Raw genomic sequence first — 27,666 nt, 5'->3', positions numbered from 1 at the left:
CCACCGGGGAGAGGCAGAGATCTTACAGATCCACCGGGGACTCTGGCTTCCGGAACGAAAGCACAGACCTTGTCTGTCTGTTCACAGCTGTCTCCTCAGCACTGAGAGCTGTGCCTACCGCAGAGCTGGCTCTGTCAGTATTGCTGAATGCCTGGGTGGATGGATGGATGGATGGATGCAGGGATGGATGGATGGATGGATGGATGGATGGTTGCAGGGATGCAGGGATGGATGGATGGATGGATGCAGGGATGGATGGATGGATGGATGGATGGATGGATGGATGCAGGGATGGATGGATGGATGGATGGATGGATGGATGCAGGGATGCAGGGATGCAGGGATGGATGCAGGGATGCAGGGATGGATGGATGGATGGATGCAGGGATGGATGGATGGATAAATGGCTGGACAGATGGCTGGACAAATGGCTGGCTGGCTGGACAGATAGATAAATGAACATTGGTCACAGAGAAGCCATGAAAAGCACATGAAAGAAGCCAGACTGAAAATGCTACATGCTGTGGGATTCCTTTCCCAGAGTATCTGATGCTCTGGGAAAGAAAAAACCACAGGAACCATACACATATCAGTGGCCACCAGAGCTGGGAGCGGGAGGGATGAACGGGTGGGGCACGGAGGCTTGTCAGGGCAGTGAAACTACTGTGTGAGGCTACAACGGTGGTCCATGTCATTATACATTCCTCCAAACCCACCGACGGTACAGCACCAAGAGCGAACCCCGGTGCCAACTGTGGACTTCGGGTGACGATGGCATGAAAGTGTAGGTTCCTTCATTCTAATAAATGTGCCACTTGTGCGGGGCGGGGCGGGGGGGGGGGGGGGGGGGGGGGGGGCGGAGGTATATGGGAAATCTCTGTGGAGGCATTTCCCCGGACACTGTGAACCTAAAACATAAATTCTATTTAAGAAAAAAGAGAAACAAACAGAGCAGGCCTGCATGCTGCTTTGAGGAGTCAGAGGCTCAGGGCTATGAGTCAAATGATGGGAACTTACCAAGGCTTGATCCCCAAGTGCATCCATCAGTGCCACCCAGTCCGGGCATGCCCTGACCCCTGCCACCCAGTCCGGGCATGCCCTGACCCCTGCCACCCAGTCCGGGCATGCCCTGACCCCTGCCACCCAGTCCGGGCATGCCCTGACCCCTGCCACCCAGTCCGGGCATGCCCTGACCTCTGGGGAGCCGTCTCCACGTGCATGCTCCCGCGATGGAGAGCTCGCTGCTGTACCGGCAGCTCAGTCTCGGGACAGTTGCCCTGTTATAAAGTTCTTTAGCCTCAGCCTGTTTTACTCAGTGGATAGACCACCAGCCTGGGGACTAGAAGGTCCCGAGTTCAATTCCAGCCCAAGGCACATGCCCAGGTTGTGGGCTCCATCCTCCCTCTCCCAGTAGGGGGTGTGCAGGAGGCAACCAATCAATGATTCTCTCTCATCATTAATGTTTCTATCTCTCTATCTCTCTCCCTTCCTCCCTGAAATCAATGATATATATATATATATATACCAATTTGTGCACAGTGGAGTCCCTCAGCCTGGCCTGTGGGATCGGGCCAAAAGCAGCTGTCTGACATTCCCCAAAGGGCCCCAGATTGTGAGAGGGCACAAGTCAGGCAGAGATACTCCACCGGTGCACGATTGGGTGGGGAGAGTTGCTGGAGGTTGGCCAGCCGGGGAGGGACTGTGGGAGGGCTCCAGGGTGTGTCCGCCCCATCTTGCTCAATCCCAATTGGCCGGACCCCAGCAGTAAGCTAACCAACCAGTCGGAGTGTCTGCCCCTTACTGGTCAGTGCACATCATAGTGAGCGGTTGAGTGGCCTTAACATATCATTAGCATATCACGCTTTGATTGGTTGAATGGACGACCGGACGACTGGGCACTTAGAATATTGGGCTTTTATTATATAGGATATTTTAAAAAGTTCTTTAGGCTGAAGCTAAACTCTCCCACAGAACAATGGTCACATTCTGTTTCTTGGGGTTGGACTGATGATTCTAATCTTTACTGGTGCTCTCTGAGCTCAATATCTAAACCTCTTTCATCAAAACACCCTTTCCAGAACAAACCCAAGGGGTCAGGCCTTCCTTTGGCTCTGTCATCAAAGGGGGATCTTAATGGTTCTGGAGGCAGAAAAATGTGAGCCCTTCCCCCCGCCCCCGCCCCCCCTCTCCCCTTCCAGCCCTCTCTCCCCGCCCCCGCCAAAAAAAAAAAAAAGACTAACACAGGCTCTGGGCTCAAATTCTGACCGTTTACTGGCTAGAGTCGCTCTCTGAGCCGCAGTTTTCCCAGCTGCACAGGCCCCCCCTTCCCACCTCTGAGGCCCGGCGGGGTTAGCTCAGACGGGGCAGGTGCAGAGGCCAGGCTCACGGTGGGTGCGCCCCTCGCAGACGGGTGGCCTTCGGGGTCAGGAAAAGGGCCTGGGACTCTCAGAGGCGCTGTCTCTGCCCCACGGAGGGAGGAGGGGGGGGGGGTCACTGCGGCTTGGGGGTTCCCGGGGCCATGCACCCATGAGTGGTGCCAGCAGGAGCCACACACACTTCTCCACAGGCTCCAACTTCCCTCCTGCCCACCCCCACTGCCGTGGGCCTGTCTGACCTCTCTTGCCTCTCTGGCCATTGGGGTGCTGTGAGATGGGGTGCAGAGAACTGGTACCAGACCCCAACCCACACCCACACGCCTCGTGGGCGACCTCTGGCCAGTCACGTTGCTTCTCTGAGCCGTGGGGGCCCCTCTGAGCACCAGCAGTCTGTGAGGACCTCCCTGGGGTGGGGTGCTCTGTAGCGTGTGGGGGGCTGGGGCAGCCCCGTGGCTTCTGTGTGTGTGATGGTGCTGCTTGTACCCATGACGCCACGTCCCCTCCTCTTTCCTGCGGGGTCCCCGAGGGAGCGTGCTCCAGGCGGCGTGGCCTGATGGGGAAAGACCGGTCATTTCCAAACGGTGTGTGCCCTGGAGATCGGTCCTCCGCACAGACGCCAGGCCCTCCCCTGGGACCCTGGCTTGCGGTCTGGGTGCCCGAAGACTTGCTAACATGCGCAGGGATTTCAGAGCGGGGGGCCTCCCTCCACATTTTGGGGCCAGCTGCTTTAGCAAAGGGCTTTCAGAGGGAAGCAAGCTCAGACCCTGCCTCTGCCCTGGACCGAATGCCACCCTCCCTGGTCCCTCCTCTTAGTCCCCACAGCCAAGCGATTTGGGGTCCCCAGGCCCTGGCCCAGACATTCCATCGCTGCCCCTCCCAGCTCGTCTCAGGACTGACAGACCCCCTCTCCCTGAGCACACAGGTCCCCGCAGCTCCCGCCCCAGCTCCAGCGGAGATGCCCTCGGGTCTCAGGGTTCTGAGAAGCATCCCAGTGTGTCCCGCCTCCCCCATCCAACCGGAAGTCCCTGCAGGGAAAAGACAGAGCCAGCCCAGAGCGTGGCTGCCCACGGCGCATCTCGAACACACCGGCAGGGTGCCCCCCGCCATGCACTCCGAGCCTCTCTGGGTTTTCTCAGAAGCATCTGAAAAAGAATAAGAGAAGAAAGAAGAGTGATGACAAAACAAAATGACTAATTAGAACAAAGCATTAGTATCAGTCGTCCAGCTAAGGAAAAACCGAGCGCTGGCTCTCTGTTGCTCGGGGAGGAGAGGGAGGACCAGAAAGCGGTGTGTGCTGTGCGGAGAACCACAGTCATGTGCTGGACAGAGAGCTCCGGGCGGTCACTTTACTGGATGGTCAAGGGCCCCGGGCAGCCACAGTTGAGCCCAGCATCCCAGCCTTTCCATGGGCATGCTGTGGGGGAGGCTCTGCCTGGCTGGGGGTGTCCATCAGCCCCAGAAAGGTCTCCTTCCCTCCTGGCCCCATTCCCTGCCGGTGTCCTGTGTCCCTGAGCAGAAGATGCCTCAGTTACATAAAGGCGGATAGCACCGAGCTAACACTCCTGCCCAGGTCATGGCCCAGGCCTGGGGCTCCCCCCTCTCTGCTGCCTCGGGCACATGCCCGGCTCAGTCGTAGTCCGTGGGCCACCACGCTCACAGATGCGCCACGTAGTTAGCCACTGGTGTTGTGAAAAGAGTCCATCTTTAAAAAGGGAAACATTTCTAGTAAACATTCAGATTCCCAGCTTCTCTAAAAACGCAGGCGGGTCTGGCCAGGCTGAACTAGACCCTCCCGCCGGTCACACGCAGCCCTGTAGGTGAGGCCTGGGTCCCCCTGGAGCCCGGAGTGCCTGCCCCTCACAGCCCAGCATCTGCTCTCCCCTCCAGCCCCGCCTGGCCCGGGCCCGGGCATTGGCACTGAGACCCTGCTGTGCACCTCAGACCTTGAGAGGCGTGTGCCAAGGAAGGGCCACCGAGGAAGAGCCGGGCCAGTCACAGCTGGCAGAATGAACTTCCTCGGAGCAGATGTGCAAGGGTTTCCCCCGCACACACCCCCTCCTCACGTGCTCCCCGGGAAGAACATCCCACCGCAGGGCAGGGAGAGGCGGCCCCTCTGCACAGCGGGCCCGAGGGGTCAGACTGTAAAACGGGCTGCAGAGTGCCTTCAAGACAGAGCAGCGCCCGGGCCTGGAGCAGGGCCAGCCAGCAGAAACCAGGAGGAGGGCTGGACTCTCCTGAAAAAAGAAAGGAAAAGCCAGCATGAAACAGGACAAACTGAAGAGTTAAAGGTGCTGAGCACATGGGCTCACACACATAAACACACACACACACACACACCCATACATGCATGCGTACACAATATATTGTACATCAATGCACACATATACACATACCCCATACACACATGCAGACACAGCGCGCACACACACACACACACTAATTTGCATATTAGGCATATATACAGATATATACATATCTATATCTATATCTATATATCTATATCTATATCTATATCTATATATATATATGCCTAATATGCAAATTGTCCCCTTGGGAGTTTGACCAGGAGACTGGGGTTCTATTGCTCGTTATGATGTGCGCTGACAACTGGGGGAGGGGGGTGCAGAACAAAGGAAGGCCCCTGCAAGCAGCTGGAAGGCTCCTAGGGGTCCTGATAACCAGCCAGGCCTAGAGACCCCTAACCATGCAGGAATTTCATGCACCAGGCCCCCCCCCTCTCTATATATATATATATACACACATACACACACACACACACACACACACACACACACACTGCCTCTCTGCAGCCTGCTGCATGTCCCCACTGCCAGCTTGTGTCACATCTAGAACGTCCACGTCCCAATTGCCTTTGTGGGCAGGTTTCGAGTTCTTTTCTCCTGAAGGACCAGGGGAAGCGAGCGTGGGTCCAAATGGGGGAGGGGTGCAGTGGGGTGGTCAGGGCCCAGGACTGCCCAGTGCACACGGAAGTCTAGCTCAGCCCCACCTCCGGGCATCTGTGCCACCCAAAACTGCCCAAGCACCCTCTGACCAGCCGACTAGGCAGGCAGTGTTCCCACCTGAGAAATTGGCTCCAGGGTGAGCAGGGAGTCAGTCGGAGGCTGAGCTGGGCTGGGGCCTGGGCTGGGTCTTCCCAGGAGGACACCGCACCTGCCCGACAGGTGGAAGTGTGGCTGGGACTCCTGAGGGTGCTCAGCCGGAGCGGAGAGCACCCGGCTGCTGGGGGAGAGCAGGAGGGGCTGGGGCTGGAGATGCTGCTGGGAGCTGAGCTCCCCGCCGACTGGACGCCTTGTGTGCCCCCGGCAGTGGGTCCAACTACGAGATAAACATCAGACACGGGGACATTCCTTGCAGGCGGCCTGGGGATTTTTCCCAGAGCCTGTTTGGACTGTGGTGGCCAAGGGCCTGGGGTCACGCGGGGCAGTCACTCCACAGTGACTGCCCCGGGTTTGGGGAGAGTAAAATAGACCTTTAATCCTGAGGCAGGGAAAGGAACTGAGGGCTCGCGAGATTTTGGGAGCCAGGTTGGGGGGGGAGGGGAGTATTTCTCGGAGTCCTTGACACCACCTGCAAGCAGGCAATACTGCTCCCTGTCCTACAGGAGGGGAGACCTCAGGGAGGTGCCCCTCAAAGCTACGTTGTTAACAAATGGCAGCACCGGGATCCGAATGGCCCCTGTGTGATGGATTCCCCAGGCTCTTTTGTTACGCAGCAGGCCTGACAGGGCGGCCAGGGAGGCGGCTGGATCAGCCAGAGTGGGGGCAGGGAAGCGGCAGGCAACATACCAAGGCAGAAACACCAGCCGGCTTCGGGGTTTCTGCAGCAGCAGAGACTTCAGACCCAACGGGGCAATGCAGGCTCGGCGGAGAAACGGGGTGGCCCGAGTGGCCCTTTGTGAGTGGGGGCAGCAGAAAGGTGCTCACGGGGGCAGGGGCTCAAACCTGTCACCTCTGTACCCACCAGGAAAAACCTCTCGGGGACCGAAGCCAGGCCATGGGGAGTTTGCTTCTGCCCCTTCCTTGGCTTCACGGGGACCCCCACCTTCAGTTTGAACCCTGGACCAGGCGTGGCGTCTGCAGCCCTGCGGGAGCCCTCCCCTCCCCCAGCTCCCTCTGCTTTCCCCTCGGAGTCCACCTGCGCAGGGCCCGGGTGGTCCGGTAAAAACGGAACGCCAAGGCAGAAATATTCATAAATACTCCAACGCTCCCACCGATATGAAAACAGGATTGTGCAAATATTTACCGGTTTTTCCTGTAAGCAAAGCCTTTCTTGGCCGGTTATCGTTCTTACGTAAACTAGCCCATATTTCACTCCCTGCTCTTGAAAAATCGGAGAAAACACTTGGCTTGTGTGCACATTTTTATTACAAAAGTTAATACGTGCTCGTCATAGGAGAATCGGAGGCTACTGCAAAGAATGGAAAAGGAACAACGGAGAGCCCCCAGCCTCCCAGGTGACCAGCGAGAGCACGCATGGGCATGTTACCTTCCTTCCAGAGTTTGCCTACCGCATCCTCATGCACCTTAGTGCCCGGCTTTTTTTCACTTGTCGCGGTTCCAGAAGTGTTCTCCGTTTTCTGGTGAATTCTCTGGAGCATCATTTCCCACATACGCAACTAGTTCCCTGGCTCTCAACATCTCGGGCCTTCTTATTCCCTCATCTACCAGATGCTAAGCTGCTCTCCGCATTGCCCTGTCCCGAGGATTATTTTCAGAAATACCAGCCAAAAAGGAAGTAGCAGGTGTTTCTGTTGTTTTGTTTTGTTTTGTTTTGTTTTGTTTTGTTTTTTTGAGGTCCCTGATTTGCTTCTCCGAATGATCCAAAAATTGAATTTTCTGGAGACAGTCTTGGGGGGCACTCCCCCTCCCCGGTCGGACCCTCTTCAGGGAGGATGTCTGGCAGCCACCGCTGGCTCCGCGGTCTGTCCCTGGCCTGCAGCGCTGGCTGACCAGATGGCTTTCCTGCTGTCTGGGCCCCGTGGGCTCCGGCAGGAACCGGGCCGGGCAGCCAGAGGCTGGAGCCGGAGCTGGCGTCTCACGGGCCACAGGCTCCCGCTAATTGTCACGATCCCTGACGTGGATCAGCACCTGCGAACCCATTTCGCTGCTAGGAAATGAGGCTTCGAGAGGTGAGGGGCCCCTTCCCGGCACCCCGCTCCCAGCAGAGCCGTGGGAAGGGGAGCAGCTTGGCAAGGCCTCTGCCTGGCACTGAGTCACGGCGGGCCACGTGGGCCTGTGGGTCTCCTGACCGGTCGTCGGCATCTCCGGTGCCTTTGCATCAGGTGAATTCATTGTTTGTGTCTAGAACCATGAAGGCCAGGGGGTGAGGGAGCTGCAGCGTTGGATGGGGCAGCCACCTAGAGGCCTAGGACTTACATCCAGGGTATTTACGGAATCTTGGTCCAGGCTCACCAGAAGCGTAGCCCAGACTGTGTTTGAACACGTCCGGGGCGGAGAGCTCACTACGGCAAAGCACACACGGTCCAGCAGCTATGTGGGGCCGCCGGGCCGGGCCAGGTCCTTGGAAGAGCCAGGACCGCACCTGTGCCCGAGGGACCAACACGGTGGCAACTGGGCGGGAGTAGAGAAAAGACTGTGTGTGTGTGTGTGTGTGTCTGTGTCTGTCTGTGTCTCTGTGTATCTGGTGTCTGTGTGTCTGTGTCTGTGTGTATCTGTGTGTGTACATCTGTGTGTGTGTCTGTTGTCTGTGTGTGTCTGTGTGTGTTTGTGTATGTGTATATCTGTGTGTGTCTGTGTGTCTGTGTATATGTGTATATGTTTGTGTGTCGGTGTATATTTGTGTGTATCTGTGTGTTTGTGTATATGCATATGTATGTTTGTGTGTGTGTCTGTGTGTGTATCTGTGTGTGTCTGTGTCTGTGTGTGTCTTTGTCTGTGTGTGTATCTCTGTGTGTGTATATCTGTGTGTGTATCTATGTGTGTGTGTATCTGTATGTGTCTGTGTGTGTCTATCTGTGTGTGTTTGTGTATATGCATGTGTATGTTTGTGTGTGAGTGTGTGTCTGTGTATCTGTATGTGTCTCTGTATGTGTGTATCTGTGTCTGTCTGTGTCTGTATCTGTGTGTGTGTCTGTGTGTGTCTCTGTGTGTGTGTATGTATCAGTGTGTATCTGGGTGTGTTCGTGTGTTTGTGTGTGTATCTGTGTCTGTGTGTGTTTGTGCTGGGGGTGATCACCCGGGTCCCCATTAGCAGTCTGTGACCTCGGGTGAATCACTCTCTGTCCCCTGGTCTGTGCAATAGACATAACCGGCCCAGGAAGGACAGTTGCTTCCCCCTCCCTCCCTGCCCCCTCCCTCCTGGCACCCCCTCCTTCACTGAAAAGGTGAACCATTTTGCCCAGCGGCTAAGGCGCCTGCCCCAGCCACCAGCCAGAGGAGCCCCGCCAGGGCCCGCCTCGGGGGCTCCCGGTCCAGGCGTGCGGTGGGCCCTGTGCTGGGACTCGGGCCGCCCTGCAGCCTCCGCTTCCCCGGTCCTGGAGAGTCCGGCCGGTCCCAGGGCAGTCAGCTCTGAGACACACACACACACACACACACACACACACACCACGCTTCCTGGAAAAGGCGAGCGTGGGCAGCCCCGAGAGCTCTGGAATCAGAAGGATGACTCCCTGGATCCCAACAGCTCACCTCCCGCGGCAGAGCTGGGCAGGGGCCCCGGCCACGGCGCTGCTTTGACTTGACTGTGGCTTTGGCTCGGGCAGGCCTGGCTGGGTAGGGCCAGGACCCGGGATCCTTGGAGCTTTCCGGGCCCAGGGCAGGGAGGCTGCGCCGCTCCCAGTGAAGGGGGACGTGCTGAGGCACATCCTGCCATCGTAAGTCTCTGGTGCCAGTCAGAGAGAAATGAACCCAGGAACCAGCACGCTGATCACACTGATTCTGCTCGCCTGCTTCTCAGCTCGGGGAGCTGGCCGCTTCCCCAGGCAGCAATGCTCTCTCCGAGGACCTGCATGGGCACAGGCCTCCAGAACCAGCTATTACTGCCCGTACTCCCCGGGAAGGCCCAGCGATGTGGAGGCGTTTATCCGGGTCCCGCCTGGAACTCAGGGATGCAGGCGGGCCTGGCCCCCGGGCTCTGGAGCTCAGACAAGGCTCCTCCCACCTCTTGGCTAGAGAGTCTCGGACGAGGGAGGGATCTCTGCCGGCAGAGAGGTCAGGGAAGGCTTCCCGGAGGAGGTGACAGGGGAGATGGCCCTTAAGAGATGGCACTGGGATGTGGCTTGAGGCCCCAATTCGTTGTGTCCTGCCCGCCACGTCTGAGCTCTTTCCTGCTCTGCCTCACACTAACTGGATGGATGGATGGATGGATGGATGGATGGATGGATCAATGGATCGATGGATCAATGGATGAATGAATGGGCAGGAAGGCCACCCCCAGAAGCCAGCAGGCAGTGGGAGAGGCCCCTGCAGAACCGAGGGCATCTTGTGAGGAGTCTCAGGTGCCTAACATCTCTGGCCCCGTGGCTTGTTTTGCTCTGCAGCTGGCCCAGAGGCTCCGTTTATTGTGTCTTCCCTTGTTTTGTAAACCAGGCTGGGTGACCAGAGGTCACGGCACACACTTGCGTGTGGCCGAGGAGCCGGGCCGGCCGCCAGCTTGGCTGAGGCCCCTGGCCGGCTGCCCTCTCCTCCCAGCCCAGCAGGGCCTGCCTCGCGGCCCCCGGCCCTCCAGGGAGCGGGCGCCTGCGGCTGGGAGCATGCTCTTCAGCACGCCCAGGCCTGCAGGCCCTGCGACCTCGTGTCTGGCAAGCACTCCTGCTGGGCCCATGGCACTGGCTTTTGCTCTGTGGCAAGAACATTTTGTTGTTGGTGGTGGTGGTGATGGTGATTTGTTGTTGTTGTTGGTTTTTTTTATTTATTTATATCAGAGAGGAAGGGAGATGAAGGGAGAGAGAAGCATCAGTGATGAGAGAATCACTGATCAGCTGCCTCCTGCACGCCCCCTGCTGGGGATCGAGCCCACAACCCAGGCATGTGCCCTGACCAGACCATAACCTCCTGGTTCATAGATCGACGCTCAACCACTGAGCAATGACGGCTGGACACAAGAATTTCTACATGCCCCTCCTCATAAATTACTCACTTGCTCTGGGCAGAAACCCGGGGGCGTGCAGGAAGCAGAAGAGGACATCTTTGCCATCCACCCAGGGCAGCGACGCTGAGGGCTTCAGCCTGGCATGGGCGGCGGGCATGGGGCTTGGGGTGTAACCACGTTTACAGCCAGGCGTTAGCACACAGCTCTGAATCCCGCACGGGATGGGGGCAGGAGTAGGATGATGAAAAATAAAAATAAAGCAGGAGGTCTGGGGACCAGGATTCCACACCCTGGGCTCACGGCAGGGCTCTGCCACGCGCCAGCCACGTCCTGGGAGAACGGCCACCTCTCTGGGCCTCGGTGGCCCGTCTCTGAGGGAACTGATACAAGTGTCCAGAGCTTCCCACGCAGCTACCCAGGGTCCTGGCAGGGAGGCCAGGGACAGTGCTGGACAGGAACCCCACCCTTCCCTTCCCTCAGCCCCTCCAGGCCTGGAAGTGCCCCTGACCCCAGTCACCTCTGACCTGGACCAGAGCCGACTAACCACGGTGCTACACCGGCCAGGGCAGAACTCCGGGAGACCTCATTATGTTTACATGCTCTTTAGTGTGGTCCTGTTAATTTTAAACCCAAAGGGGAGACCTTTTTTTTTTTTTTTTTTAAGTGGAAGGAGTGGTGTCCGGATACCAGATACAGTTGCTCATTCATTAAAACTACAGAACCCAAGGCCGGGGCCAGGCACAAAGCACGCTGAGCAGAGTAGCCTACCCACAATGCACAGGGACGAGGGACAGAGGACAAGGGGCCCCGGGTGTGGAGGGGAGCAGGTCAGCGAGGCTGCTCTGACCTCTGCTGGGGACGCAGGCGAGTGAGGGGCTCCGCCCAGGCCCGCCCCCCTCCCCACCCGCGCCGCCCTCCTCACCCCGCCCCCCTGCAAATGCTTCCAACACCCCAGGCTCCTGCTGTCCAAATCCTGGCGGGCCCACACATGTGTGAGGTGGAGCCGAGCCCAAGCTCTCGGTTCTGGGACCCGAGCTCACGTCCGGGGACCCGCCGCCCCTCCCCAGGCCGCTCAGGTCTGTTTGCAGAGCCAAGGACACCGGGCAGCTGCACGGAGGCCGCACTCCCCCTCCCGAGGCTGATCCGGGCCCCGGGCCCCTCCCTGCCTCACCCGCACTCGCTGTGGCCTGAGGGTCCCCCTGTGACCACGCACAGAGGGCATCCTGGCTCATCGTTCAATAGGTCAGGTTTCAGAGGGCCCCACTGGCCAGCCCCCAGGGGAAGCCAGGCGGCAGAGCCTGGTGGGCACCCCCGCCCCCCCGCAGGGTCCCAGGGGTGTGGCCTGACCGGGGACAGCCCTCAGCAGCTCCCACTCGGTCCTGCCCCCACGCACCCACGCGGGCAGGAAAACATTTATCTGGGGAGGCGTGGGGAAAGGGGCGGAGCCGTGACTCAGGAGGCCTCTGTGCAGTCCAGCTCGGGCCCTGGCCCCGACGTGCTGGGTGGTCTGGGAGGTTGCGCTTCTTTATGGAGCAACTGTTTGGGGTTTGGTTTGGTTTTTTAAGAGGTTGAGATGCAGCCCAGCTGGTGTGGCTCAGTGGTTGAGCATAGAATCATGAACCAGGAGGTCACAGTTCAATTCCCAGTCAGCGCCCACCTCACCACGCCACGCTCCCTCACCGAATTCCTTTAAATGCCTCTCTGACCGCTGGCCTGATAACCCCAGGATGCGTGAGTCAGGGTCCCAGGAGGAAAGAGGCGCTGGGTCCTGTGGAGGGTGGGCACAGAGGGCCTGCTGGCAGTGTGGACAGCATGCGGGCACCACAGGGACCCCAGGGCCTGAGCGGGCAGCCAAGATCCCGCTCCACCCGCCCGCCCTCCCGCCTGAGGCCTGAGCTCGCAAGAGGGGGCCTCACCAGCCGGACAAGGACCCTGACAGCCAGCCCCGAGGCCCCGGGGAGGGGGCTGGGAGGCAGCGACCCCTCCTCACTCTCTCCCTCTCTCCGCCTCCTGCTGGGGCCCCCACTGGCCAGACCCCAGGGGAAGCCCAGAGGCCCTCCAGGGTCTGCAGGGAGCACGGCCTCAGCAGCTCTCACGGAGGTCCTGCCCCAGGCAGGCAGGCAGGCAGGCACACACGCACACACACAAACATGCACACGCGCACATACACAAACATGCACGTGCGCACATACAGAAACACACACACATGCACGCATGCACGCACACACCTCCAAACCGACACAGAGAAGCCCTAGAATGGCCTCCGCCTCCCACTTCCCCGGGTCCTCAGCCCTCCGGCCTCCGGGCAGCTGAGAACTAAAGCTTTGAAAGCGAGAGCAATGTCTGCAGCCATTAGCAAGCAAGTAGGGGCCAGCTCGGCTGGCTCCCCACATCTGGGGTCCCCCGGCCAGGACCACCCAGTGGGGAACCCTGGACTCCTGGCCAGGTGGCACTCACAGGCCCTGGGGTCCCTGTGCAGCGTCACTGTCCGCGAGGAGAGGAGGGCCCTGCCAGAGGGGAGTCCCAGGGGTGTGGGAGGCCCCCCTCTGCCCTCTGACCTCAGCACCTGAGGAATGAATGGCTGCAGCAGGCGGCCCCGTGCACTTCCTCCCCCGGGGCAGCCTGGCCCGCCGGACGGAGGTGACACCTCCGGCCTCTCCCTCCGGGGCCCCCCTCCTCAGACGTCCGTCCGTCCCCAGGCGTGGCCTCGGCCCTGCGGGGTTCCTGCCTCGTTAACGAGCGCCCATTGACCGCGTTCCCTCGCGTCCTGCTTGCCAGCGGGGTTGTTTCTAACCTGTCCCACCGCCTGGACCAATTTCCCCAGCCTCATCGCCTCCTCCCGCCACTGAGCTGGGACAGCCGTGCGCGTTCGCGACCCCTCGCCGAAGCGGGCGGCAGATCGGGGTACACCTGTGCACACGGCCCCACGGGGTCCTGGGAGAGCCCAGGGGTGGCCCGGGAGGGGTGCAGCCCCGCCTCCAGGTGTGCCAGCGAGGCGCGGGCCGGCAGTCGCCCCTCTGCACCCCTCATCCTCCGCAGGGCCGGCGTGCAGCGGGCCTCCCTCCTCTGGGGTGCGGCCAGGCGGAAGGGCAGAGACAGGCTCTGGCCCCGGAGCCCGCTGGGCAGGAGGGCTTCCCCCTGTGGCTGGGACCAGGTGAGGCCCGTGGTGGCGGCAGCCACAGGGGGAACCCACCTCCCTCCTCACACTCATTCCGTCCGAGTTCCCGTCTCATTCGTCCCCGTCATATCCCGGTGAGCCTGTGCGCCCGCAGGCCCTGCCCTGCACACCACTCACACCCGCACCTGCCCACCTGCCCACTGCCCACCTGCCCATTGCCCACTGCTCAGCTGTCCACCTGCCCACCTGCCCCCTGCCCCCTGCCCCCTGCCCAGCTGCCCACCTGCCCTCTGCCCACCTGCACCTCACACTGGAAGGGCTAGGCCTGGTGGCCTGATCCTGTGTCTCCACATCAGCCACCCAGTTTCCCCTTCCCAGGAGAGGGCAGCCCCTGGGGAAGTGGGGGGAGCTGGGCACCTCCTCTTCCTCCTGCCCAGCCCCTCCGTGTCCAACCTGGCACCGGGCAGGCCAGTTCGTCTCTGAAAGCCTCCTCCAGGACCCACCCCCGGCTCTCCCTGTGTCCACGCTGACCCCTCCCACCCACCGCAATCCCGTCTCCCGCAGCCACGCCGGGCAGCATCCACTCCGGCTCCCCCTGCCGGGCCTCTGCAGCTGCTCCGGCCAGACTTCCGCTCCACCCAGTGCCGCCGTCCCCGTCCATCCGCCACCTCGGTCCCGTCACCACCCGCTCCCCGCTGACGGCTCCGGTTAGATCACGGGCTGTGTAATGACGGTTCCCGGGGACGGCAGGCTCCTGGCGGCAGGCGCTGGGCTTCCTCGTCCCGCACCCAGCACGGGGCAGACCTGCTGGGGGAGGACCCCGCTCCCGCCTCGGTCCCCCGCCTGCCACTCACCCCTTTCCCTTCCAGGCGGCCCGGCGAGGCCTCGCTCACGTCCCGCTCGGAGTCCAAATGTTCTCTCCCTGGAAGAGGCCGGTCTTCCTGTCTGTCCATGAAGAGCCGGTGCCCACCACGGCCTTCTTCAGGTGAGCAGCGCCCCTCCACTCCCATCCCCGGGGGCACCCCCCACCCCAGGGGCGCTCAGGGCCGCACAGGGCAGCCCTCTCCTGGCCCTCAGGGGAAGCAACAGGTGATGTGAAAGTCAGAGGAACCCCTCCAGGGCCAGGAGGCCGGGCTCGCCTCCCCCTGGCCTGCTGGGTGGGGGGGGGGGGGGTTAGGAGGGTGGTGGGGGCAGTGGGCGGCTCTATGGGGTGTGGGGAGGGGTGTGCAAGAAGAAGACACATTTTGGGGGGTCATATGTGAACTATCCTGGATGAACTTGGACATGAAGTCAACACCCAGGCGTCCCAAGGAGATGCGCCAGGTTGTCATGGAGACGGGATGTGGCTGACATCTGGTGGAAGGCCAGGACCCGAGAGAGAGGGGGGGCATGGGGGACTCTGTCCCGAGTAGAAGCAGCAGAAGAGGAGGGTCAGTCCTGAGGGGGAGGGGGCCAGCCTGGCCTCTGGGGCCTGTGGTGGGTGTGGCCTAGGGAGGCCATGACAGAGGGCCTTCTGGGCTGGACCTGTGGCTGATTCCCACGGATGCCCCCCAGGCCACCCCCTGGCCGTCCTGCAGCCCCGAGCCCACCGGCAGAGCCCCCTGTGGGCTCGTGTCTGTGGGCGCTCACAGGTAGCCTCTGGGGGTCTGTCTGAGCGGGGCCTGGGGAGCCCACTCCCCGTGGGGCTGCTGGGCAGGCCGGTCCCCGTGGCTGCAGGGAGGGGCCACGCTGGACGGAGGGCTGTCTCCCGGGACCTGCCTGTTTGCCCAGGGCAGGAATCTGAGGCCCCGAAGACCCCTGTCCCTGCTTCCTGACGTCGGGGCCTCAGCGGCCGGTGTTCCCGGGGTGAGCCACTGTGTCCACGTGGAAACGGGCCGTCCATGGGTCTGCGCTGCCTGCCACTACGAGCCAATTCAGCAGAGACGGGGTTGGATCATTCCTGTCTACCAGGAGAAAGGGCGGGCTGCGGGGCCGTGGTCTGAGCCAGGCTGGGCTCTTCCCGTCTGGCATGATATCACGTTTCTGTCCTAATAAATTAATTACCTGGGGCCAGACCACGGGAGGCTGAGCGGTGAGCGGCCTCCGGGAAGGGCCCACGCGATGCGGAAGGAATGTGCTCCGGATCCTCCCATCACGGAAACTCCACGGAGGCCCGGGTCCAGGCCTCGTGATGGTTGGTGCCCGGGATGGATGCTGGCCTAGGAAACACCCCCTCGGAGCGGCGAGACCAGGAACAGGGGCCGTCTGTTTAGGCAGGAGGCATCCCCCACACCCCGGACCCGGGAGTCAGGTGCCTAAACGGAGTCTGGGCCTGGCCGGCTACAGAGAGGGCCCCATTCCCCCCGTGACTGTGTCCTCCCGCCTTCCGCAAGCCGACCGAGGGCTGCCCCTCCTCCCGCCTCCATCGTGCCTCCTCCCCCTGTGACCCGGGGGTGTGACCGCCCGCCCCCCCTCTCTTTCAGCTTGGACATGCTCAACCTCACCGCGCAGGCCCTGCCGCCCGCCAACGGGACCCCGGCCCTGGGCGGCGGCTGCCCGCCCGAGGAGCTGTGGGGCTGGCTCAACAGCGTGCAGGCGCCCTTCCTGTGGGTGCTGTTCGTGCTGGCGCTGCTGGAAAACGTCTTCGTGCTCGGCGTCTTCGGGCTGCACAAGAGCCGCTGCACCGTGGCCGAGGTCTACCTGAGCAACCTGGCTGCCGCCGACCTGCTGCTGGCCTGCGGGCTGCCCTTCTGGGCCGTCACCATCGCCAACAACTTCGACTGGCTGTTCGGGGAGGCGCTGTGCCGCACGGTGAACACGCTGGCCTACATGAACCTGTACAGCAGCATCTGCTTCCTCATGCTGGTGAGCATCGACCGCTACCTGGCGCTGGTGAAGACCATGTCTGCCGGCCGGCTGCGCGGCGTGCGCTGGGCCAAGCTCTACAGCCTGGTGATCTGGGGCTGCGCGCTGCTGCTCAGCTCGCCGATGCTGGCCTTCCGCACGCTGCGGGACTACCGGGACGAGGGCCACAACGTCACGGCCTGCATCATCACCTACCCGTCCCGCGCCTGGGAGGTGTTCACCAACGCGCTGCTCAACCTGGTGGGCTTCCTGCTGCCGCTGGCCGTCATCGGCTTCTGCACCGCGCGGATCATGGGCGTGCTGCGCAACAACGAGATGCAGAAGTTCAAGGAGATGCAGACGGAGCGGCGGGCCACGGTGCTGGTGCTGGCCGTGCTGCTGCTCTTCGTGGCCTGCTGGCTGCCCTTCCAGGTCAGCACCTTCCTGGACACGCTGCTGCGTCTGGGCGTGCTGTCCGGCTGCCGGGACGAGCACGTGGTGGACGTGTTCACGCAGATCGCCTCCTACGTGGCCTACAGCAACAGCTGCCTCAACCCACTGGTCTACGCCATCGTGGGCAAGCGCTTCCGCAAGAAGTCCCGCGAGGTGTACCAGCGCCTGTGCCGGCGCGCCCAGCCCGGCCCGGCCGAGAGCTCCATGGGCACGCTGCGCACCTCCATCTCCGTGGAGCGGCAGATCCACAAGCTGCCGCGCTGGGTGGGGAGCAGCCAGTGAGCCGGGGCCCGCCGGGGCCGCCCCGAGCGCGGGAGGGTCTTGGGTGAACAGTTGCTCCGGGGTGTGCCTCGCGAGGCTGGCAGCCACTTCCCCGTGAGCCGGGCCGCGGGCCGGAGTCTGCAGGGAGCTCAGCTGCAAGGACGGGTGACCCCCCTCGCCCGCTTCTTCCTCGCTGCACCGCTGGGCCCGTCTGCTTCCTCCCGGGAGTGGGGGGGCCTGGGGCCAGGACAGGGTGCCTGAGCTCTCCTCCCCGCCCCAGCGTGACAGCTCGGAGCTCCCGGAGAACCCGTGCCCGGCTGAATTTCTGCCTGGGGTCTCTTTCGCCCTCTCGGACAGGACTTCGCTGGAGGATTCCTCGGGTCAGTGGGGGTGGACCTCGCAGAGTCCCCGCTGAGGCCCCGGGAGTCAGGGCGCGGTCACTCGCCTTGCCCGTGGGCAAGGAGGCTCGTGCCCAAGAACCCAGTAAGCGCTGACCCAGTGCTGCCGTCTGCGGGCCCGGGAGGACAGAGAAGGCATGGCCTCCATCTGGAGGAGCTCACGGGTTCGCAAGGGGACCACTGAGCACTGCGCCAGAGCAGACGGGGAGGAGCCTGGCGCCCCAGCGCTCCCACCACCCGTCACACATCCCCTGGTCCCTGCCTCGGTTTCCCCCTCTGTGACACGAAGTGGTGAGGAATCAAGAAGGACACCAGCACAGAAGGACTTTGGAGAACAATGGTGCTACGTACCTGTGAGGCGTCCTTACACACAGAGAGCGGGGTCCGGGGCGGCCGGAACCCGAGGGGCCAGGAGGATCTGAGCCCATAAATCCTGCCCCCTCCAGCTGCAGACTTCACGACCAGAAGATTCCCTCCCCGTGCCAGCCCTGCCCTGGCCGGCCACCGCCCTCTGCCCAGGACACAGACACACTTGTGGCTGGAAAAGGGAAATGGAGTGAGAAGGAGCCACCATTCTGCCAGCGGGAAGCTAAGCCACGCGTGCACTGCGAGTGGAAGGAGAGGAGGCCGTGCTTGGCCAGCGTGGCCCCCACGCGTCCGTGGGCATGTGGGGGGTCGAAGGGGCTCCTGTGAGCAGAGCCGCGTCACAGCCCCGGGCCCCTAGTGGACAGCCGACCGCGTGGGGTCCGAGCAGCGGTCATCCTACGGGAGGGAGCCCCCTGAGGGTCATGTTGCTACCTCGCTAAAGAGCCTCGGTCCCAGGAGAGCCCCTGAGCGGTCAGTCTGTCAGGAGGCACATTTCACATACAAGGAGAGAGGGCTGGGCAGTGTCCGCGTGTCTGTCCGTGCGCGTAATAAATGGAGGAGTGTTTGCAGAGTTCCTTCTTTCTTTTGTTTCCGCTCCGGAGCCCCTGAGCTCCCTGGGGACACCGGCGGTCGGAAGGAAGCCATGGGGTTTCCATCTATTTCCGCCAAAACTCCTTTAGGGCGTTTGCCCTGTAGACCAGCTTTTATCCGAGGTTGCATATCCTTATAAGTAAAAGAATGTTAGTTACTTATACCCAATACGTGTACTTATGAGCACATATTACAGTGCACACCCTGAAATACACACAAGTAGAAATTCAAGGGAACCGAATGGATTGGGATATTTGCCCCGTCCTGTGTTCCTACGCTGGTGACTCATTACCAAGCTCCCGCCAGGTGTCTGTGGGGCCCGAAAGGCCCCAGAATCACAGAGATGCAGTGACTCCAGTGTTCATGTGTAACACCTACTTATATTATATCAATTTTTGTATGAGACCCAATGCATGAAATTTGTGCATGGGTTCTGGGGTGTCCCCTCAGCCCAGCCTGCACCCTCTCTAATCTGGGACCCCTCAGAAGATGTCTGACTGCCAGTATAAACTCAATCTGGGGGTTGAGCCTAAGCTAGCAGTCGGACACCCCTCTCACAATCTGGGACCACTGGCTCCTAACTACCTAATCGCCCCTAACTGCCCCCCCTGCCAGCCTGGTTGCCCCTAAGTGCCCCCCTCCTGCATCCCTTTCCCTTAGTAGATCTCAGATTCCACCTGTTCCCTGATGTATCTTCTTTTTCCTGTCTAGCCATCATCTCTATTTCCCTCCCCACCTCCAATGTTAGCCACTCCCACTTCCCAATGCTCAGTCTCTACTCTGCAGCCAATGATGGCCTTGAAGAATGCAAATACCACGGTAGAGCAGCTGTCATTGTAAAAAAAAAAAAAAAAAAAAAAAAGAAAAAAGGCGTGTTTAGGAGCTAAGGCTTTGGGACCGGGCAGGCCTGGATTCCAGTTCTGGTTCTGGCTTGGGCTCTGATTTGCTGTGTGGTCTTGCGTATCTCACTCATCCTTTCTGAGTCTACATTTACATCCATAAAATGGGGATGGTAACAATGGCCTCTACCTCAAAGAACTGCTAACAGAATCAGTGTGTGAAAGTGTTTGGCACCGTGCCTGGTACAGAGTTGGCACTCAACATGTGTGAGCTGTCATGATGGTGATGACGATGGTGATGATGGTGATGGTGATAGTGATAATGGTGATGATGGTGATGGTGATAGTGGTGGTGATGATGGTAGTGGTTATGGTGATGGTAATGATGGTGATGACAAAGATGATGGTGATAGTGGTGATGCTGGATGGTGACGTGAAGACGAAGATGATGAAGATGATGGTGAGGGTGACAATGGTGCCCTCTAACAGGAAATGTTCAGGACTGCTCCACTTCTAAGTTCCACAGCCATAATGTGGCTTGCAGGAACTGCCAGCAGCTGAGCCCTGCCTGTGTCTTTCCCTCTCTCTGCTCTCTGGCTCAGGCTCTACCCTCCAGCCATATTGGACACAAATGCCTGGACAGAGTCCAGCAGAGATTCCAGTCTCCCGGTGCCCCCACTTCCCAGCAGCTGCACCCTCAGCATCATCCTTGGGCTTGGAGAAAGTTGGGCTCCAGGGAGCCCTCTCCTCAGGGACTTTGTTCAGAGCCACGAGCCTTTCTCAAGGGGTCTGCAGCCAGAGGGAGCTGTGCCTGGGGCCTGCGCAGGTGGGAAGGGCTGGGAGGGCCTCCCTCCGCCTCCCCCACCCCAGCCCAGGGACACTGACGCCCGCGACTCCGGCCCCTCCACAGTCCCAGCCAGCTGGTGCGACGGGAGAAGCCCAGGTGGGCCTCTGGTGGAATCAGAACCGAAAATGGGCCCAGCTTCCGGGTCTGCCCCGCTGGAGCCAGTGAGGCCTGGGCAGGGGTGCAGACTGAACACAGGTGACTCGACGGGAACTGGCGAGTGACAGGGCTACCGTCCAATCCCAAGGCCCCTTGGTGCAGTCTCTGGGATTCGGGGGGTGACGTCTCTGTGCGTCACCCCAGCGGTGTGCCTCCCTATCTCCCGTTACTCAATCCCTGAGCGCTGCAGAGGCTCACTCAGCCACCGCCGAGGGGGGGTGCGGGGTCAGGGGAGAGCGAGGAAGTTGTGGTTTAGCAAGAGCCGTGACTGAGCGGTTAACGGTTTGTTTGTGGGCTTTGGCTGCGGTGAAGGGGCCCATCAGAATGTCTCACCCTCGGCTGAGCTCTCTGAGTCTTGACCCCCCACCGTCAGTCGGGAGGAGAGTGAGGCCCAGCGAGGGTGCCTGGGAGCCGCCTGCCAGGCCAGAGGGACAAGAACCCCTGAGACAGCTCCAGGGGCCCTTCGGCTGTTTGCACCCCAACAGGCGGACTTGGCATCTCCTGGGCCTGAGGAGCCACTTCCCCGAGACTTTTTAAAGACGAGTCATAAGCGGGGGAGTGTGCGGAGGCGTTGAGGATTCGAGGGGCTGTCTCGCTCCAGGACACATCCATCTCCCTGGGGCGAGACCCCTCCACCTCCCGCAGCCGCTCCATCCTCCTCCTCACCGCCTCCTCGGGCTCCAGCTCCCCCGGATCTGGACGGCTCACGTTGCTGGAGTCACTCCCACTGTGCCTGGCTTCTTTCCTCCCGCCGTCACCAAGACACAATGTTCCAAGCGGGGGAAGAACGCCAGGGGCCAGGCCACCTGCTCCCGCGTGATCTTGGCCAGCTCCGTGACTCGCCTTCCCCCACCCCTCGCCTTTGGCCTCAGTCTCCTCATCTGTGAAATGGGCAGATGATGCAGTACATACGCCTAGCTCACCCCGAGCTGATGGCTCTGGAGAGGGGGCTTCGTGGAATCCCAAGGCAGCGCCAGCCCCGGGCTGGGCTGGGTGCCGGCTCTCACCCCCTCTCCCCTGTCCTAGCTGTGGGGATTGGAAGAGGCCAGGTAATTTCCCTCGACACCGGGGTCCTGCCTGTGCAATGGGGATCCGGGTGTCAGGAAGAGAAGGTGTTCCCACGGGTGGAATACTGCTCCCTCTGTCCTCCCCCCGATTCACACCCCCGCGGGACCTCAGAGGAGCCTTATTTGGGAACAAGGTCTGGGCAGCAGTGATGAAGAGAAGCTGCGGCCAGCCTGGATGAAGGTGCACCCCAAATCCCGTGACTGGGTCCTTGTTGGAAGAGGGGAGGCATGCAGAGGCCCGGGGAGAGGTTGGAGGGAAGCTTCTTCAGGCCAAGGGGCGGCAGGCTGCGGAGCCTGGAAGCTGGACGGGGCAGCCGGGAGGGTGGACTTTGGCCTCTGGCTCGGAGAGTGGATGCCTGTGGTTTGGAGCCTCCCCCGTGGCCCTTTGGGACCAGGCGGTGTTTTGCTAGTCTCGGGTGCATTCCCCACCCCCATTGCCACCTCTCCTCCCCGCCCCCCTTCTTCCCCCTGGAGAGGGGCCCAGTGCTCCCTCAGGTCCCTGACAGCCACAGCTGCCAGCCAGCGGGGCAAGCGATTCCCGGGAGAGAGCGGGAGGATGTCCTCCAGCTCCCGGAGAATTGTCAGGGGGAGCCACGGCCTCTCCGAGGGCACGTCCGGGCCAGGCTCTCTGAGGGTGCACCACAGGCCGGGCGGCTCACCTGCCACCGCCACCCAGCCGGGCTGCCCTCTCTCTTCCTCCAGGCCCCTCTCTCTTCCTCCCCGGGCCCCTCCCTCTTCCTCCCCAGGCCCCTCTCTCTTCCTCCCCAGGCCCCTCTCTCTTCCACCCCGGGCCCCTCCCTCTTCCTCCCCAGGCCCCTCCCTCTTCCTCCCCAGGCCCCTCTCTCTTCCTCCCCAGGCCCCTCCCTCTTCCTCCCCGGGCCCCTCCCTCTTCCTCCCAGGCCCTCCCACTTCCTCCCAGGCCCCTCCCTCTTCCTCCCCAGGCCCTCCCTCTTCCTCCCCAGTCCCCTCCCTCTTCCTCCCCAGGCCCCTCCCTCTTCCTCCCAGGCCCCTCTCTCTTCCTCCCAGGCCCCTCCCTCTTCCTCCCCAGGCCCCTCCCTCTTCCTCCCCAGTCCCCTCCCTCTTCCTCCCCAGGCCCCTCTCTCTTCCTCCCAGGCCCCCCCTCTTCCTCCCCAGGCCCCTCCCTCTTCCTCCCCAGGCCCCTCTCTCTTCCTCCCCAGGCCCCTCTCTCTTCCTCCCAGGCCCCGCCCTCTTCCCCCCCAGTCCCCTCCCTCTTCCTCCCCAGGCCCCTCCCTCTTCCTCCCCAGGCCCCCCCTCTTCCTCCCCAGGCCCCTCCCTCTTCCTCCCCAGGCCCCTCTCTCTTCCTCCCCAGGCCCCTCTCTCTTCCTCCCCAGGCCCCTCCCTCTTCCTCCCCAGGCCCCTCTCTCTTCCTCCCAGGCCCCTCCCCCTTCCTCCCCAGTCCCCTCCCTCTTCCTCCCCAGGCCCCTCTCTCTTCCTCCCCAGGCCCCCCCTCTTCCTCCCCAGGCCCCTCCCTCTTCCTCCCAGGCCCCGCTCTCTTCCTCCCCAGGCACCTCTCTCTTCCTACCAGCCCCTCCCCCCTCTTCCCCCCCAGTCCCCTCCCTCTTCCCCCCAGGCCCCTCCCTCTTCCTCCCCAGGCCCCTCCCTCTTCCTCCCAGGGCCCCGCTCCTCTTTCCTCCCCAGGCCCCTCTCTCTTCCTCTCCAGGCCCCTCTCTCTTCCTCCCAGGCCCCTCTCTCTTCCTCCTCCCAGGACCCTCCGCTTCCGCCCCAGGCCACGTCCCTCTTCCTCCACAGGCCCCTCCCCTTCCTCCACAGGCCCCTCCCTCTTCCTCCCAAGGCCCCTCCTCTTCCGACCAGGCACCTCCCTCTTCCTCACCAGGCCCTCCCTGCTCTCCTCCCCCAGGCCCCTCCCTCTTCCTCCCCCAGGCCCACTCTCTCTTTCCTCCAGGCACCCCCCTCCCTCTTCCTCCCCAGTCCCCTCCCTCTTCCTTCCTCCACAGAGCCCCCCTCTCTTCCTCCCCCAGGCCCCCCCATCTTGCCTCCCCAGGCCCCTCCCTCTTCCTCCCCAGGCCCCTCCCTCTTCCTCCCCAGGCCCCTCTCTCTTCCTCCCCAGGCCCCTCCCTCTTCCTCCCCAGTCCCCTCCCTCTTCCTCCCCAGGCCCCCCCCCCCTCCCCCCCCAGGCCCCCCCTCTTCCTCCCCAGGCCCCTCCCTCTTCCTCCCCAGGCCCCTCTCTCTTCCTCCCCAGGCCCCTCTCTCTTCCTCCCCAGGCCCCTCCCTCTTCCTCCCCAGGCCCTCTCTCTTCCTCCCCAGGCCCCCTCTCTTCCTCTCCCAGGCCCCTCCCCTCCACCCTCTTCCTCTCCCAGGCCCCTCCCTCTTCCTCCCCAGGCCCTCTCTCTTCCTCCCCAGGCCCCTCCCTCTTCCTCCCCGGGCCCCTCCCTCTTCCTCCCCGGGCCCCTCCCTCTTCCTCCCCGTCTCCCCGGGCTGCCCTCTCTTTTCCTCCCCAGGCCCCTCCCTCTTCCTCCCCAGGCCCCTCTCTCTTCCTCTCCAGGCCCCTCTCTCTTCATCCCCAGGCCCCTCTCTCTTCCTCCCCAGGCCCCTCTCTCTTCCTCCCCAGGCCCCTCCCTCTTCCTCCCCAGGGCCCCTCCCTCTTCCTCCCCAGGCCCTCTCTCTTCCTCCCAGGCCCCTCCCTCTTCCTCCCCAGGCCCCTCCCTCTTCCTCCCAGGCCCCGCTCTCTTCCTCCCCAGGCCCTCTCTCTTCCTCCCCAGGCCCCTCTCTCTTCCTCCCCAGGCCCCTCTCTCTTCCTCCCCAGGCCCCTCCCTCTTCCTCCCCAGGCCCCTCCCTCTTCCTCCCCAGGCCCCTCTCTCTTCCTCCCCAGGCCCCCCCTCTTCCTCCCCAGGCCCCTCTCTCTTCCTCCCCAGGCCCCTCTCTCTTCCTCCCCAGGCCCCTCTCTCTTCCTCCCCGGGCCCCTCCCTCTTCCTCCCCAGGCCCGTGAGCCAGAGAGACTCAGACAGCTTCTGAGGAGTCTGCAGGCCCAGCTCCCGGCTCCCGGACAGCCAGCCACAGCCCCCTCGGGAGAGTTGTCTGTAGACCGCCCTGCGAGCCAGCTCCCTCCACGCTGTCACCCGCGTGGCCCACATCAGAGAGTGGCGTAACCCCCCGCTGCTGACACTCCCCTCACCCCACCCCCGCTGTCTTGTGGGCTCGAGTGCTGGCTGCTGGCCCGGCCCGGCCACAGCTCCCAGCGGCCCCTGGGACCCCACAGAGAGAAGGTTCGGAAACCAGGGATCCTCGAGGCGAAGGAGGCCTGTGACGGTTTAAACCCTGGCGAGGTGGCTCTGCGGCCACAGCTGCCCGCTGTGACGTCCAGACCAGCCCAGACCCTCGGCTTCCTGTTCGGAATCTCCCAGGAGCGGTGGAAGCCGTCAGGAGCGCGTTCTGCCCCCGGGCCCGGCCTGCGCTCCCGGCCACGCTCCCCGTCGTGGGCGCCGATGTGACGGACGCTCCAGAGGCCGCGCAGCCGCTCCGTCCGGGAGCTGCTGTTTCTCAGGAAAACGGACGTCCGTCCTTCCCTCCGTGCTTGCTGTACGCACCGGTCAGCGAGGCCTCTGAGGACATCGATGAGGTTTTCCACGGGCCCCTGGCGCCAGACTGCACAGAGGAAGGCCGTCCACCTGGGCAAGGCCACCTCAGCACACAGGTGCTCCTGCTGTCCTGGGAGCCGCTGCGTCCACACACCTATCTCCACAGCAGGCAGGCAGGTGCCGGGGAGGAAGCCGAGGGCTCACGGAGGCCAGCACACTCCCAGGACCACCTGGCCCCAGCGCTGTCTCTGAGTGCCGTGTATATATTAGATGCCCTGTGCACGGAAATGGTGCAAGATAGGCCTTCTCAGCCCCGGCTGCCTCGGCCCTCACAGCCGCAGCACACAGCCCCGTCGTCCAGAAGGGTGTCCAGATGGTTGTCCCACTGTTCAGTCTACCTGTAGATTATGCTTTTGTTATTATCCTAGAGGCCCTGTGCACGGAATTCATGCACAGGTAGAGTCCCTAGGGCTGGCTGGCCATCAGGGCTGATCAGGGCCTTCCATCTGGCAGCCAGGGCCTTCCTTCGTTCCACACCGCCCCCTGGTGGTCAGCACACGTCATAGCAAGTAATCGAACGCCTGGTCGGCTGGTTGAACTCCTCTGAGGGGACACTTAGCATATTAGGCTTTATTATATAGGATATATGTTGTTGATTTCAGAGAGGATAGAAATATTGGTGATGAGAGAATCATTGGTTGGTTGCCTCCTGCTCGCCTCCCAATTGGGGATCGAGTCCACCACCCGGGCATGTGTTCTGGTCAGGAATTGAACTGTGACCTTCTGGTTCATAGGGAGACACTCAACCACTGAGCCACACTGTCAGGCTCTCCGGGCATCTGACAGACGGTTGGGCCCCCTCTCTCTACACCTGCCTCTCAGGAAGGCCTGGCTTTCTGCTGGAACTGAGCCACCTGCCCGACCCCAACTCTGTTAGCTCAGCACCTTCCCAGGAGGGGGCTCTGGGAGGCGTCTTGGTGCCTCCCTCGCGCCCAGCCTGGCCGGCCCCTCCAGGCGTGCACTGCCAGGGCAGCCCCACACACTCGGCTGCAAATGCTCACTGGCTCTCCTGCCGGGCACCGGAGCGAGCGCAGCCCCGGGCGGGCTCCGAGCCTTCCTCCTGCCGCAGGCGCCCAGCCCTCGCCCGGCCCGCGCAGGTGCTCCCTCCGTGTTCGCGGAATAGCAGGACACTTGGGACCTGGGCTCCGAGGACAGAGGGGCACCCCGTGCAGGACTGGCGTGGTGGGCGGGCATTCGGCGGGAGAGGAGCGGGCAGGTCGTTCCAGCCAGCGCTCTTCGGGGGGGTGAAGTGGACGCCTCGGGAGCCTGGGAGCCACCCTCCGGGCCGGAGCAGAGGACCCAGGTGGAGGGTGGCTCTGGGGGTCACAGCAGAGCCCTGGAGGAGTCTGGGAATTTGCCGTTGTCCTGGGAAGTGGCAAAATCCAGGGGCTTCTGGAATACTAATCCAGCACAAGGACAGACGGAGGGGAAGTCACGAAGCAAGGAGATGGGGCCCGGGCTAGTCTGGCTCAGTGGATGGTGTGTCAGCCAACGGCTCAAGGGTCCCAAGTTCAATTCCAGTCAAGGGCATGAACCTTGGTTGCAGGCTCCTCCCCCACCCCGGCCCCGGTCAGGGCTCAGGCAGGAGGCAACCATTCAATGTGTTTCTCTCACATCGCCATGTTCCTCTCTGTCTCTCCCTCTTCCGTCCACTCTCCCTGCACATCAGTGGGAACATACCCGCGGGTGAGGGTGAGCAAGATGAAGCAAGCGGACGGTGGGGCTGGAGCTCCGGGCAGACCCACTGGTACCCGTGCGTCCAGAGCCTGAGAGGAAGGAAGGACGGACAGGTGCCAGGGCGCGAGCTGGGCCAAAAGGAGAACGCAGCCTTAGTCCTCAGAGAGATGGCCGCTGGGCCCTGCCTGTCCCGAGTCCTTCAAACTCAGCTCAGCTGCCCTGGAACACGCCTGGAGCACCGTCCGAGGCTGCACCAGCCCCACATTCAGCACAATCCCAGGGCAGCGGCCTGCCCCACCCAGCTGGCCTGGCTCCCTCCCTCCTGGACAGCACCCCTGGGTCCCCCCCAAGCCCCCTTCCTGCCTCATAACCACCTCTGAGCTGACGTGCTCTCCTCACACGCTTTCCCCCAGTCCCCAGCGCCCAGGGGACCTCAGTCGCCGCTGTCCCTCGTGGACAGGGGGCTGTTGTCCTTCAGTCCCCGGAATGCAGGTGCCAGCTCCCCCTCCCGCCCCTGACCAGGGTCTGCCTCCCATTCCTTATTCCCCGTGAGCAGCCGAGGGAGCGTCCATGTCCTTACTCATCGACCTTCCTTTCCATTCCTCTCTCGGGTGGGCCCCGAGGCCCTGGCCAGGCGGCCACACAGTCATTTCCCCGAGACCAGCTGACTCAGCCTCTGCCCCAGCCAGGGGCACGGCACCCACAGCCCCCCACACGGCTGCTCGCTCACAAAGCCAGCCCAGCCCTGCACCCTGGCCCTCCCGGCAGCCACCCGCCCAGCAGTCCAGCAGCAGCCAGTCTCCTGGTCTCTGGGGGAGTGTGTGCCTGGGAGGAGGGTCCCTGGTCTCTGTGGGGGAGAGTGTGTGCCTGGAGCAGCACCTCGCTGATCCCGTCCAGGTAAACTCACATGGAGGCGGGAAGCCCACCGCCTTCTGCAGGGGGCAGGGCTGGCTGGCAGGACCGCGGCCTCCCAGCCTACGGTGCTGACTAGGAGGTCCCGGGTTCAGA

At 62.4% G+C, this 27,666-nt stretch overlaps 1 protein-coding gene across 3 annotated transcripts in view; it reads left to right on the top strand.

Annotated features, from left to right (window-relative positions):
* Positions 1-27,666, top strand: part of BDKRB2 (bradykinin receptor B2) — a 39,734-nt gene that overhangs the window by 1,833 nt on the left and 10,235 nt on the right. Inside the window, exons 2-4 of one of the 3 annotated variants that reach the window (XM_036429032.2) lie at positions 4,578-4,583; positions 14,438-14,548; positions 16,026-18,435. In XM_036429032.2, coding sequence (XP_036284925.1) covers positions 14,475-14,548; positions 16,026-17,121 — 1,170 coding nt within the window. In that variant the 5' untranslated portion in view covers positions 4,578-4,583; positions 14,438-14,474 and the 3' untranslated portion in view covers positions 17,122-18,435. Of the gene's footprint in view, positions 1-4,577; positions 4,584-14,432; positions 14,549-16,025; positions 18,436-27,666 lie in introns of those variants that run through there. The other 2 variants (XM_045578352.1, XM_045578353.1) reach the window with 2 other exon arrangements.

The sequence above is a fragment of the Pipistrellus kuhlii genome, unplaced genomic scaffold, assembly GCF_014108245.1.
Source record: "Pipistrellus kuhlii isolate mPipKuh1 unplaced genomic scaffold, mPipKuh1.p scaffold_m20_p_97, whole genome shotgun sequence".
In the NCBI taxonomy this organism is placed as follows: Eukaryota; Metazoa; Chordata; class Mammalia; order Chiroptera; family Vespertilionidae; genus Pipistrellus; species Pipistrellus kuhlii.
The sequence above is the reverse complement of the archived record's forward strand: the minus strand, read 5'-3'. Positions and strand labels throughout refer to the sequence as shown.